This window comes from Planococcus citri, chromosome 5, assembly GCF_950023065.1.
Source record: "Planococcus citri chromosome 5, ihPlaCitr1.1, whole genome shotgun sequence".
Classification (NCBI taxonomy): Eukaryota; Metazoa; Arthropoda; class Insecta; order Hemiptera; family Pseudococcidae; genus Planococcus; species Planococcus citri.
This window is the reverse complement of record NC_088681.1, coordinates 48866143-48880575: the sequence shown is the minus strand read 5'-3', so window position 1 is coordinate 48880575 and position 14433 is coordinate 48866143. Positions and strand designations below refer to the sequence as shown.

General features: G+C 34.8%; 2 protein-coding genes across 4 annotated transcripts in view; both read right to left on the bottom strand.

Moving 5' to 3' along the window:
* Window positions 1-14433, bottom strand: part of LOC135847116 (mucin-5AC-like) — a 321695-nt gene that overhangs the window by 80858 nt on the left and 226404 nt on the right. The gene's annotated exons all lie outside the window — the stretch shown is intronic.
* On the bottom strand, window positions 3200-4483 carry LOC135848150 (uncharacterized). Its single transcript, XM_065367955.1, has 2 exons — window positions 3540-4483; window positions 3200-3451 (listed from the first exon to the last, which is right to left on the bottom strand). The coding sequence occupies exons 1-2, from the start codon at window positions 4370-4372 to the stop codon at window positions 3337-3339; spliced, it is 948 nt and encodes a 315-aa protein (XP_065224027.1). The 5' UTR covers window positions 4373-4483; the 3' UTR covers window positions 3200-3336.

Below are 14433 nucleotides of genomic sequence, written 5' to 3'. Positions count from 1 at the left end.
TCGGAATGTAGCCAAATTCTTGGTCGATTGCGTTTGACATAACAAAATATTCACCGTTTTTCGTATTTTCACTGATCTGTACCAAGGAGTAGAGTAGACAGCCAACGATACCTCAGAAACCTATTTCAAAAAAAGTATTTTGTACAGTATACCTATAACATCGGCTCGTGAGAACAAAGTAGGTAAGATAACATTGATAACTTTGGAGAAGTTTTCATTAAGAGAACTCTATGAAGTATAGTGATAAAACGAACACTAAGGAGCTCTGCTCCCTGTGGGTTGTTCTGCGGCCCCAAACCTCAGCTCGCGCCCTCACTTCACTCCAGCAAAATATTCACCATTTAAAATTACTCGAATGTGGCAACGTTTCACTTGCATAGATACCTTCTTGCACTATGTGAGAATGCCCTAGTGAAATTTCCGATTTTACTGGAACAAACTTAGGGGTGAAATGGACTCAATTTTCAGGGTACCTACACCTAGTCGATAATTTTTTTCAAATAATAATATTAAGGAGTTGAAAGAACGCCGAAACATCGAACAACTCACTCGTTTGAATAATTTTTATGAACTTTATCGCATTTTGAATATCGATTATTCGGTGCCTTTGGGAGCTATTAACTCGGAAATGCAGAGGTTGAACCCTATCATGTACATGTATAACTTATTTTGTTTGTATTCATGAGCAGAATACGTCGAGGTTCTTTTATTTTACATGATAATATGCAGGCCACCCTGTACAGATAGATAGGTATATTACCGTGATATCCAAATTTTGTCCGATCAAGTAAAACAAAAATACTTCCATGATGCTAGCAATATACCCACTGCAGCATTTTACTTTCAACAACAACGGCATGTCATTCTAAATTCAAAAAAAATACATATAGGTAGATGTACATAATACAGTATATTATTTTATAGATTAGTAGGTACAAAAGTGCTGTCCTCCTATTTGTTTCAAACACAGTAGGTATGGGTCATTCCATGCCAAATCGGCGGATTTTTGCTCGAGGGGTCTTCGATTTTTTTTCAAAATCAGATCATTTGTAGAGGTCATCAAACGATGACGAATGACGCAAACCGGACATTTTTTCAATTTTTTTTGACGGAGCTGTGGCGCTTCAAAATTCTCTATAATGGCCGAAAAAGGAAAATTTCAGTTGCAAATTGCTCCGGTTGTACGTGGTATAGAATTTTCATTTTTTTTTCAAATTGTAGTACTTTGAGAGGGTAATTGACGAATGATGTCCAAATCAGTGTTGCCACTTTCAAAAACCTAAAAAAATCGATTTAAAAACCTATAATTTAAATATAACTGTGATCTCCCCCAGTAAAAAAATCCGGAAAAAGTTCTCAGTTTTAGTCCTTCTCATGTAGAATAACATATCAAAAAATTGGGCTGGCATTTTTTTCATTTTCGAGAAAAAAAATTACAAGTTTTACCGTTGTTGCAAAAGTACCATCGGAAGCCTAAAAAATGAAAATTTTTGCATTTTTGAAATATTTTACCAATTTGTAGACGAATATTTGAAAAAAATCCCCCTCCCCCAATTTGTCAACGAATTGACGAAAAATTCATTTATATTTCACTCTTAAAATGAAATTATAGCACGAAAGATGGTATTTTTCTTCAATTCGTTGACAAATTGGGGGAGAGGGATTTTTTTCAAATATTCGTCTACAAATTGGTAAAATATTTCAAAAATGCAAAAATTTATCTATGATCGAGGAGGGATAGTGACCTCTTCATGAATGCTTGAACATTATGAAATGCCAGGGAGTGCTGCAATTTGACTGTGTAAAGCTTTTTGAAGTGGTAGATAGACCTATTTTGATATTTCTGCAGAAAAGCAATCATACTGCTAACCTTTGTGAGATGTAACTATTTGGTGACAAATATCGAGAAAGAATATCCATGGTGTGATAAACAGATTTGATGGGTGGATTGTAGATTTTCTGAACTTATGTGCCGTTAAGAGCATTTGTGTTCCTTTCAATTCTTGATTCTGCCATTTCAAGCCTACTTGAGAATATTTCCGTATTATGTACTCTGCATATGCATGCTCTGTTTTTTCGGGTTTTTATCGAGACAAGCATATCAAATTTTCAAAAAATCGCTCTGGTCCACCCTGCACACACCTTTCATGATTTCATTTTGTGAAAGCTCTACCATCAATATGTTCATCCAAAAATGGACCATGGGACCCTGTATTTTATCCCAACTTTTTTCAAAATTTGTCTCTCAAAAAGGGGTGGGGTGTTCTTTGGGATTATGCTTTCACTCATTCATTACATCTAATGAAACTATATCATTTTAGTTCCAAGATTGACCCGATCGGGTTTTTTGCTTCCTCGATTTTTGACAATAATCAAATAAATAAGTCTATCATTATCGAGGTGGCTTCAAGAAGGGGCTGGGGGGTGAACTGTGAGTAAAAGTGATACTTGTGATGATCATATTCAGGAAATTGAAAGCATTTTTTCATAACATCTCAGGATTTGCTTGGGTGTTTAAGGGTTAAACGAGCTTATCCACATTTGAGCCGATTTTGGGAGTGGCACTTCAAGAGTGGTTTTTTGACCAAATTTGTACATAAGGAAAATGGTCACAAATCAAAAATTTTCCGTGTGCGAGTAAATTTTTGAATTTTGCACAAATCGCTGCATTTTGTCCAAAACTACCCCCCCCCCCACCCCCCCCCCCCCCCGAGAGCGAATTTCACCATTTCCAGCCATTCAGGAACCTCCAGCGTGATTTTCAATTTCTCCAGAATTTTGAATTTGTTCCAGAAGGCGTGAATAGGTTTTTGATCATATGAAACAACTTCCAGTAGGTACTTGATTTCAAAATTCGAGGATAGGACCAAATAACCTATTCTATCAGGCTATGCTCTTTGGTCAAAAGGCTTCATATTTTAATGTCAAATGCTTGTTAAAAAACGATGGCTATTGTTCAACTTGATGGACGTTTGTTGATTTTTCATTCAAGGTGAGTTCACTTCAAAATGGCATCATCGGTTCATAGATTAGCAGATAAATTATTTTATTATTATCAATTTTTTTTTCAGGAAATAAAACCTACTTTCAACGAGCTTGCATAATTATTTTATTTTTGGGAGTTTTGCGTCATGAATTTCATTTCAGATTTATTTTTTGGAAGTGCAATTTTTCATTTGTCATGATTTTTTGTCGTGCGTTTACCCTTTTTGGCCATAATTATACCTATGTAAATAATTTCTAATGAAAAATAGTGTTTTAATGATCGATGATTCTCCAAGTTCCAGAAAATCATACATTACCTACTACATATAAGTGCTTTCAAAATGTAAGCAATTAAGTAGTACTTACCGACAGGCAGGCATACAGTAGAGCTACACCATAACAAAAAAGAGCGATGAAAAGTATGGTACAGATTGATTCGACGTACCCTCTCATGTAATTAATCAAGCTGAAGAAATAACGAGATTTATTAGGATTTTTTCTCTTTTTTGAAAAAAAGGACCCTTTTCTGTTGAAAATAAGAAAAAAAAACATACCGAGTAGCCATTTGAAATTCTCTGATGGACCGTTTCAACGTACATTCGAAGATTCCTCTCCATTCCTGTGAGAGTGCAATTTCGGTGTCACTGTACTGATTTAAATCACAAGTTCTGGCATGCAATCCGTCTTTCACACTGGTCAACTGGCTACAGCATATGATGCTCCAGTACAACATCAAAGCGAAAACCAGCCAGACTTCGAGTGTTATAACGACAAATAAAATGCCAGTGACACCAGTCGCCATCATGAACGACCCAAAGCTGCTGTACTTTTGAACCATCGGAGGAGGATATGCGTAGTAAGCGTAAATGCTCACTTTATCCTCCTCAAAGAATAATATCACATCGAGAAAACTGGCCAACAAGAACACCAAAACACATACGAAGAGGGATGTGAAAAAAAACGAGAAATATTTCTTCACATCTTTGAGAACGGTATTTTGAAATTTGACGTTCATGAGACCATCGACAAAGTCGATCATTGCTTCGATACGATCGCTGAACAAATACAAAATGAAAGGAAATCCCAACGTTGTTGTATGAATGCAACCAATGGACATAGACATATTCAGCATGAGCACGAGATCGTTTTTATCATCGTACCACAAATATGACCAACCAAGTACGCACGAAAATATAAGTTGACTGGAAACCAAACTGTACCAAAGATATTTCACTCTTTTATCAACCTTATCTGTGAAATAGATTTTACCGCAAAAACAATATAGTAAGTAGAGCTGGTTCGCCACTGTACTTCTGTAACCGAAGATATTTTCTGTTCCGAGCGACTGTCTCGTGATTTTCTTCAACTCGTGCCATAAAATTCTCATTTTTGAATGAAATTGTAAAATTCGTTGGGTATCGCGGAAATATTACTAACAATAAACAATAGGTACTTGAATGAATGAATGAATGAATGAATGAAATTGTTTATAACTTTTACTGAGTCATTCTAATCTTTTTGAAAACTACATAATAAACATTGCAAATAGCACGAACTGTAATAAATGATAGTTGTTTGCATCCCTGAGGACTGTAAGTATATTTTTTTCTTCGCCTTTCCTCTTTCCTCTCCGACAGAAAACCCTACGAACCGCTCTTGACCAATCAGTGTTTAATCAAGTTTTAATTTTTTATCTATTTCACCTATTTTACCCCTAACTTCCACGTTTTATCAAGGTATATCTCTAATGAGAACGTCCCACATGTGACGTAAAATTAGGAGCAAACCCAGCAATATTACACGGATACACCGAGAGTAGAGTGGTGAGTGGGAAATTCATGCCTGAGGGTGAGCACAGGGAAAGGAGCGATGAACTCGAGTTTGTTACTGCGCATCTGTTTGGTGCAAGTAATGCCCATCGACACGTTTCGCAACGTTGAAGAGATGATAAATATCAGTTTCAGGACAAATAGGTAGCCATCAATTATGAATAAAATCATATTACATATCTTTCAAAAAATAAAAATAAAAACACAAATCACAATTCACCGAAAATGTAGGTTAGGCAGTAATTTTCAAAAATTCACAAAAAATCAATTTGGGCAGATGAAATTCTGTTCATTGGATGTTCTTTCTAAACATTGCGATCTGCTTACGTCAGAGGGGGATATTCAAAAAAAGGTCTCCCTTGTCAGTTTAACCAAGAAAGAAATTTTCACTATTGAAAACAATGGAAAAAACGTGTTTATTGAAAAAATCTTTCAAGATGGGAAAAATTACCAACACTAGGTAACCGCAAATTTGTATTTAGGTTGAAAATGGGCTTAATCGATATTTTAGACACAAAAACAAAAAACGGAGTGGGGGTGTTGACTTTTGAATTTGAGTTGTTTTTGTGGTCAGGAGAGATGATTAAAGTTGCAAAAATGGCCGTTTTTGCCCTACTTCAAAAGTTTGTAGCGACATCGGTATTGTTTTGCGAAAAAAACCAAGGTCATTTTCGGATTCTACGTGCTTTTTTAAGTAAACTACTTTCCCGGATTTTTGATTTTTGAAGTTTCAAGCGCATACCGATGATTTTTATTTGTATAATATTTTAAAACTCAGTGCGCGCGACGCTGGCGTTACTCCACCACGTAATCGTGGCGCGGAACTGTGTTCACCCGAAGTTCAAATTGAATTTTTCGTATTTAGAAAAATTAGTCTTAGATGGTTGAAACTTCGAAAATCAAAAATCAGGGAAAGAAGTTTACTTAAAAAAGTGCATAGAATCCGAAAATCACCTTGTTTTTTTTCCTTCGAAAAACAATACTGATGTCGCTACAAAAGTACAAACTCTTGAAGTAGGAGCAAAATCAGTCATTTTTGCAACTTTGACAGTCTCTCCTGACCACAAAAACAACTGAAATTCAAAAAACTCACTCTTGTTTTTTGTTTTTGAGTCTAAACTTTCGATTAAGCCCATTTTCAACCCAAACAATAAAAGAAAGTTCAAAATAGTTGCCTAAGTAGATATGTGCTATTTGAAATGAAGTGAATTTATTATTACTTTCTGATATAGTACATCAACACATGTACTGACGACCCCTCTATGCCCAGAGGCGAGGCGAGGAGCCGGATTATTATTACTATACGCACATTCCAATTGAAATAACAATCAAATTTAAAAAATAAATAAATAAATAAATACATGAAAAAATGGCATAATAATAGAAAAAACAAACAAACAAAAAAGACAATCGTATATAAGAATTCCCCCATCCCCTCCAACTAGAAAACCACTTAACATGAAATACGTATAAGAAGAGAAAGTTTTGAACAATGAACACACAGGTGATTATTAATTTGAGATATTTTGCAGCAAAAAAAAACAACAACAAAAATAGAACAAGTACACAGTAAATGAGAAAATGTGAGCTCATAACACCTAGACACGCACCATGACACCTACCAGGCACCAACTTTCCAGTGAAGTTGATCAGGGGGGCTCGAAAGTACTACCCTGCAACCATAGCCTCAGACACCTCCTAAACCTACACCTTGGAACATTATGTAACTGAGCTGGTAGGCCCAGCACAAACGCAGCTGATGTATAACCAAACTGATTTTGCGAGTGGTACTTTTTCCAACTTGGAACATTGCAGTCTCTCCCCCTCCAACTTGAAGCTCCGCACCCAAGATCAAGAGAGTATAACTTGTCAAAGTTCAGCGCACCAAGGGACAAGAACACCAACTGTGATGGACAGTCTCGAGAAACCCCCACAACAGTCCGAGCAGCCCACTTATGTAGAACTTTTATAGGATATGTAAAGTAACTGGCACACCCAGCCCAAATGGCAAGCCCATATCTCAACACTAATTCATAGATTGCAACATAGAATTTTTTAAGGTGACTGAGACCAATAAACTTCGACAGATAAAAAAGAAGATAGTTCAATCTTTGGAGCTTAGCTGGCAAGAATTGACTCTGTGGGCCCCAGGCCAGTCCATCATCAATAACCAATCCCAGATAACAGTACTCTCTGACTCTCTGCAAAGCAGGATACCCACACTCAGTTTCTTCCTCCTCACAAGAGTGGACTACAACCTCAAACCGCCTTAGAACAGAGCACTAGAGCAAGATTATCTACAAATGAATAAAAAGTCCCACTCACCCCCTCAGTCTCAGTAGATCAATAATATACACTAGAAACAAGATTGGCCCCAACACACTTCCTTGTGGCACTCCAGCAGTTATCTCAAACCATGTACCCAGCACACCCTAAATTTTTACAGCTTGCTTCCTATCCCTTAAATATGAGCGAAACCATTCAAGCATGAACCCACAGATACCCAAATTCCACAGTTTTTTCAGAAGTATCTCATGACTTACAGAGTCAAACGCCTTTTTTACATCCAAATAATAATAATAATAATAATAATACATACATAATATATTGTCAAATTGAAAACAACTTTTAAAAAGCTGAAATAGGTGACCTGTGTTGACAGCATAGGCTAATTTTCAAATTATAAGATCAGTAAGTAACTAATCATTCACAACTGATTTTAAAGTGGCGTTTTATCAAGCTTACAATAAGAATTACAGCACTCACTATGGATTTATGTATGTACTATTAATGTATGTACTCAATAATAGACTAGTTTGAATTAGGTACCGTAATACCTACGTGAAACTAAAAATAAGTAGTGATCTAACTTTGAAAATATTTTTTCGAACGAATAGACTGTTCTTTTTCATCACTCTCTCCTTTTTTCAGGAGTCGTCTTTCCTTGACGTATATTTAGTCAGACGTTTAAAATTTTAAAGTAATGATTTTAGCCGTACTTTTTCACTGTTTATCCCTGTGACGACATTTTGACTTCTTGAAACAGTGAAATTTGACAGTTTCAGATTTATAAACTACTTACACTCCATTTCATGTATTGAACCATCTGAGCGTCTAAGCGAAAACTGATTAGATTAGTGCTCACATGAGTACAAATCCGAACTGAAGAGAAGACTGTTACAAAAAAACATCATCTTCTATCAAGATCAAAGCTAATTCTAAGAAAAGTAATACCTATGCTTATTAGGGTGGTCCTTATTTTTGAAGTTAGGATTTTTCCGCTCCCATCCCCTAAAGTGGCGACCTCTGTCGAGAAAATAATTCCCTATTTTTTATTTTTTCCATTTTCGAAAAATTCGGGCTGCGGTGGGCCCCTCAATGGTCCTTTTGATAACAAAAAACTCGTTATCAAAAGGACCATTGATAATTGATATTGAATCATTAAAGGGAAGATGGGGAGGGGGGTCAGCTTGGTTTTCATGGGAGGTGGCTAAAATCGTCATGAAAGTCTATTTTACTCAAAAGAGATCTTTTAGAGATAATAGGACTTGAAATTTTGAAATTTTAAAAATTCTTCTCTAAATTAAATTTTTTTAAAATTTTTGAAAATTGAGGGACCCACCGCAGCCCGAATTTTTTGAAAATGTAAGAAATAAAAAATAGGGAATTATTTTCTCACCAAAGGACACCACTTTGTGGGTTGGGAGGAGGAAAGACCAACAACAACTAATTTTAGGACATCCCACATAATAATATGAATTTCAGCTATTCTGGAGGGTCAGGTTGGTTTTCGTGGGAGGTGGCTAAAATCGTCATGAGAGTCTATTTTACTGAAAAGGAACCTTTTAGAGATGATGGAACTCAAAATTTTGAAATTTTAAAAATTTTTCTTTGAATTGGATTTTTTTTCAATTTTTGAAAATTGAGGGGCCTACTGCAGCCAGAATTGTTTGAAAATGGAAAAAATAAAAAGTAGGGAATTATTTTCTCATCAGGGGTCATCACTTTAGGGGGTGGAAGCGGAAAAAATCGCACATTTTTTATGCCATGTAGTTATTATGGACCACATAATGCTTATATTGATATTATAAAATTCATTTATTGGTAAGTTTACGCAGAACATTCGTGTACGACACCAAACCATGCAAAAATCGCGAGAAATTATTGAACAGCAATCCGTACACTTTCAAGGTGGAAAATTCTTTCACTGAATGCGTTTGGTATAACGAAATGTAGACTGTTTTTCGAACTTTGACTGAACGATACCATGGAGTAAAGTAAACAGCCGAAGATACTTCTGATACCTAGGTAATCAACAATTTGCAAACTACTTCATGAATCAAAAAAGATTAGTATAGGAAAAGAGTGAAGTGAAGCAATCGGTGAATATTTTCAAAAAAAGCATATTATTAGGTACACAAAGTGAATTGACTCAACATTACCAAATCGGTTAAATTTTGTGCAACCAAGTGGAATATAAATACCGTCGTAACACAGCCCCCGCAACCAGCTAAATATTTCACTTTCAGCATCGATGACATATCGCTCTAAGAGGAAAAAAATAATACTTATAGGAAATCACTTTCGTATAAGTGTCTAATTTTTGCTTAGGTATTCAAACAAATGAATTAAGTAGGTGCATATTTTAATACAATTTACATACCGAACCGCCAATATAAAGAAGAGCCACACAATAACCAAAAGCAGGTATGATTACGATACTACCAATCGTTTCAAAAAATGTTCTCAAATAATTAATCAATCTGAAAAACAATCAATATTGACCTTACAGAACCTGAGAGTAGATATGGCTGATGAAATTTCAGTATTTTTACATTTTTTGATACTGAATTCACGTACTAATGACAAAGTACATCCTCCACCTACCCCAAAAAGTACTCCAAATAGGCCCTGGGTAGGTACAATAGAACCAATCTTCTTTCAACAACCAAAATTTTTTTATCAATAACGATTTTTTCGGGATATTATTTTATTTATTTTTTTCAAAAACGTTCTTTATTATTGCAGAACTTTGAAAAATTGTTTTTTTTGGGAGGCTACATTTTATTTTATACTTTCGGTATAATCACCTACTGGTATATTTTTTGATGCTTTTTTGCAATCTGGCAACTCTGGCATAAAATGGTAGGACAAAATAAATACATATGCAAATACTGAAATTTCAACCACCATAATAAATATTTAGGTATGTATACAATGCACGAGTACGAGAGAGTTTACAAGATTGAATCAGAAGATGGAAGTACATACCTACCTATATTTTATCTACTAAATAACCGAAATAATTTTTAATCATACCGTGTAGAATTTTGAAATTCTTTAATGGCTTGCTTTAATGTAAACTCGAACACTTTGTTCCATTCTCGTTGGAGTTCAACTTCTGCGTCAGTATACACGTTCAACTTCTGCATTCTATCATGCAAACTGTTTCCAATAGCTTTCAACTGACCACAACACACGATATTCCAGTACATAATGAAGATGAAGATCGACCATACCTGGATCATCAAGAGTGAAAAGACGATCGATGTAACGATGGTTATGATACCAAATGCCCAGACAGTGTTGTATTCTCGAACGAAAGGAAAAGGATACGCGTAATACAGATAACTGCGCACTTTGTCTTCTTCAAAAAATAACGCTACGTCGAAAACACACACAAAGATATAAGACAAACTGCTGACAGCGAAGGAGATCAAAAACAACGAGAAGTGTTTGATCGGACCATTGAGGATATGTTTAGGATCAGAGCTTGATGGTATGAGAGCAGCAATATTATCAATGTGCTGGATGGTTGCTTTAATACCATCGCTGCATAAGTAAGAAATCAAAGGACTTCCCAATAATACGAGATGAACGAATCCAAATAAATTTGCTATGAACAGCAATAACACGAGATCGTCTTTTTCCTCGCACCAAAGATATGTCAGACTAACGACGTATGAAAACAGGATCAAACATGAATTCAAGAAACACCAAAAATATTTCACTTGGTTGTGAACTCTATCAGTGAAATAAATTTTACCGCCGAAAATACAATACAATAAATACATCTGATTGGCTAGTGTACTTTTGTAACCGAACATATTTTCAGATCCTAGTAATTGTCTGGCGATTTTCTTCAAATATTGCCACAAAATTCTCATTTTGAAATCGAATGAAATAAATGGACGAACTAAGCACAACCAGCAATACAAAAAGTATAGGTAAGTACTAAGTACTTAAATACTTAGTTCTTTCCACATTGTTGGACCGAATTTAGAAGAAATACTTCAGACAATAATTACTGGCTGTGTAATTCTAGTATGTTTCGAACGTTTCCGTTCTTCACAGTCACCCTCCTGCCCTTCTAAACCAATTACCTTTAAAACAAACAACCAGTCCACCACCTCTCTGGCTTTCGTTTCTTTTCTTTCGCTACACTACTACGTACTACAGTATTACAATACAAAAATATAGTCTTTAGTCTAATAATTATCTAGTGATGTTAAAATGCGCGCATATTGATTGCCTGCGCGCAACGTGAGCATTTAAGCACAAATTCCATAAGATATGAATGTTTAAACTTGCTTATAATGTACCTATTTCTGATTTTAAAAATGAAAAGTTGTCCAACAAACGGAAAAACATGAAAAAATAGGACGAAAGCAGGACAATTTTTCAAATTTTATTCGAATCGAAGGGGAAAGAATCCAATATTACTACAATCGATTAACGTTGCCTTCTGGTCTAATCAAACTTAGTTCATGTAATCTCGTTCTTTAAAAGTTACATTTCTCACATCTCCCAAAAACTAGATGTAGATAGATGCTCTTTGAGAAATTTTATATCAGTGACTAATGAAAAATGGAGTCAGAGGTTCTGTTCATCATTCATTCAATTTTTGTGTAAAGTGTAGGTAGGTAAGTTATGCGAGATTCTGAGAGCATTTACCCTCACTTTGTTCGGGTCTTTTTGCTTTCGTTTTTTAGAACTGAAATTTCTACAATGAGAATCACTTAAATTTTGAAATTTTCAAGCCAAAAAAATGAAATTCTTCCCATAACAAAAATATTGTTCTTTCCATTATCAAAATTAAAATTTCCAAATTCCATCTTCCTATACCTACATGATATGAATCACTTAAATTTTGAAATTTTCAAGCCAAAAAAATGAAATTCCATAACAAAAATATTGTTCTTTCCAGCTGTGTTCGTTTTAGCACGGATTCTATATAAGAATCTAGAATCCGTTTCTATGACGATTGTGAATCTACTCCCCGAGTATAGATTCTGAAACGGATTCTGGATTTTGTTATCAGTTACCTAACGAAAGAAGACTTTTAGATTTTGTAAGATCAACAACGGAGTCTTAATTTATTAAAAAAATCGATTCTAAAATTGTCCAAAAAAGCAGATTCTTGAGAATCGCGTCAAAACGAACACAGCTTCCATTATCAAAATTAAAATTTCCAAATTCCATTTTCCTATACATGCGATGAGGGCAAGATTAACATTTTACCTACATCAAGGCAACTTGGCAATTTTGGATTCAAAACTTCCTGGATTCAAACTGATTTGACACTTGACATTTAAAAAAATTAAATCATTCAGGATATTTATTTATCAAATTTCTTATAGATATGTATTTAAACTGGTGCAAGGGGTAAAAATTTCAAAGTGACTAATTGAAAAAAAAATTGAAGTTGGAGAGATATTATTGGCCAATGAGTTCACCCATGACAATCAAAAAAAAAATCTAACCATTTTGGATATTATGTACTTATCAAATTTCCCGTTTTTAAACTGATTTTTATGCAAGGAGTAAAAATTTCAAAGTGACTAATTGAAAAAAAAAATTGAAGTTGAAGAGATATGATTGGCCAATGACAATGAGTTCACCCATACTTTTCGAGTTTCTTCAGGAATAGATCCACCTTTCGATCTCCTATTCTCTAAGTACATGTTAAAAATTGAAGCTTTGATGACGTCATCTTTGTGACGTCAAAAAAACTTTGAAGCTCAATTGTAGCTTTTTGAGGCAAAATTTTGAAAATCGAATGTCCAGTGGACCATCTATACTTACACCATAACAGGAGTCTATGGTCAAAATTTCAGCTGTTTTTATAGCCGTGATGCTGTTACAACGAATTTCGAACTTCCCTTTATATAATAGAAGATATCTCTAAAATTAGGAGCGAACCCATCAATATTACACGGATACACCGCGAGTAGAGTGGTGAGTGGGAAATTCATGCCTGACCCACCCACTCTACCAATGTAGAAGAGAGGTCTTCTGATTCTCAGAAATTACCCGTATATTAACTCTCATCGAGATCTCGCTGAACAGGCTAAATATAAGTAGGATTTGAATCGGAAAATGTAGTCAAACTTTATTCGATGAAAATTGAAAATATAATAAAACGTAATATTTAGTACATATTCACACTGCAGGAAATGTATTTAAAATGATAGGTCTAGGTACATACATAAACAACTCTCTGAAGATTAAAATTAAACTGCTGTTCGTGCATTGCATACCCATTTATATAAAATACTGACTTTCCAAACAAATAAATCAGAAACATGGTGCCTTTTGTGCTCAGTGTAAATTCTGATTAAGTAAAACATAAAATAAAAAATTTAATTCTTAATACTTTTAATTCTGAATTGTGGATAACTGGACACACCAAATACCTAAATCTACTGTCCATAACACTCATTACTCCATTCAATACAAGTACATACTAGCAAGTCATTTGTTGGTAAGTGTACGCAGAATATTCGTGTAGGATACCATGGCATGCAGAAATCGCGAAAAATTGCGGAACAGCAATCCGTACACTCGGAGAATAGCGAAATTCTCGATCGATTGCGTTTGACATAACAAAATATACACGGTTTTTCGTATTTTCACTGATCGATACCAAGGAGTAGAGTAGACAGCCAACGATACCTCAGCAACCTATTCAAAAAAATTATGTATGTAGGTTTTTTTGTTTATATTGATGAGTACATAGAATACGAGGGTTTTTCATTTCTCATAACATGCGGGCACCCTGTACCGATGCATACGTAGATAGATTACCGAGGTGTCCAAATTTTGTCCCATCAAGTAAAACACAAATGCTAGCATGATGGTACCGATGTATCCACAACAGCATTTTACCTTTAGCATCATTGGCATGCCATTCTAAATTTTAAAAAAATAAAATAAATAGGTATATATAAATTCGTAGGTAAGTGCTGCTTACCTATTTATTTCAAACACGGTAAGCAAATCAATGCTTTTGGGAGGATCTACATACCTACTTATCTTTTGAAAGTCGTTTTTAATTTAAAGTACATGAGCTAAAAAAATGGGTTTTAATGAAAAAAGAAATCCAAAATGAGTAATGGCTTCATCTGACGTGGAGTATAAAAATTAAAAAAAAAAAACATCTTGCGCAGTTCGCAAGATCAACCGACTTTGCTCTAAATATACCCCAGTAATTTACCAACATTTATCTCAGTAATTTACCACACATTACTTAAAAATTTACCAATTTATCAAAATGCGCGGAAGTACCCAAATTTACCGATTTAATGAATACGAAAAGTCGAAAACATCGACAAAATAA

What these genes read in the sequence shown, in the direction of transcription:
- LOC135848150 (XM_065367955.1), bottom strand. Translation starts at nt 4,372, where the DNA reads ATGAGAATTTTATGGCACGAGTTGAAGAAAATCACGAGACAGTCGCTC. An exon ending in GAATTTCAAATGGCTACTCG is followed by an intron (nt 3,452 to 3,539) that starts GTATGTTTTTTT and finishes TTATTTCTTCAG; the next exon opens with CTTGATTAATTACATGAGAG.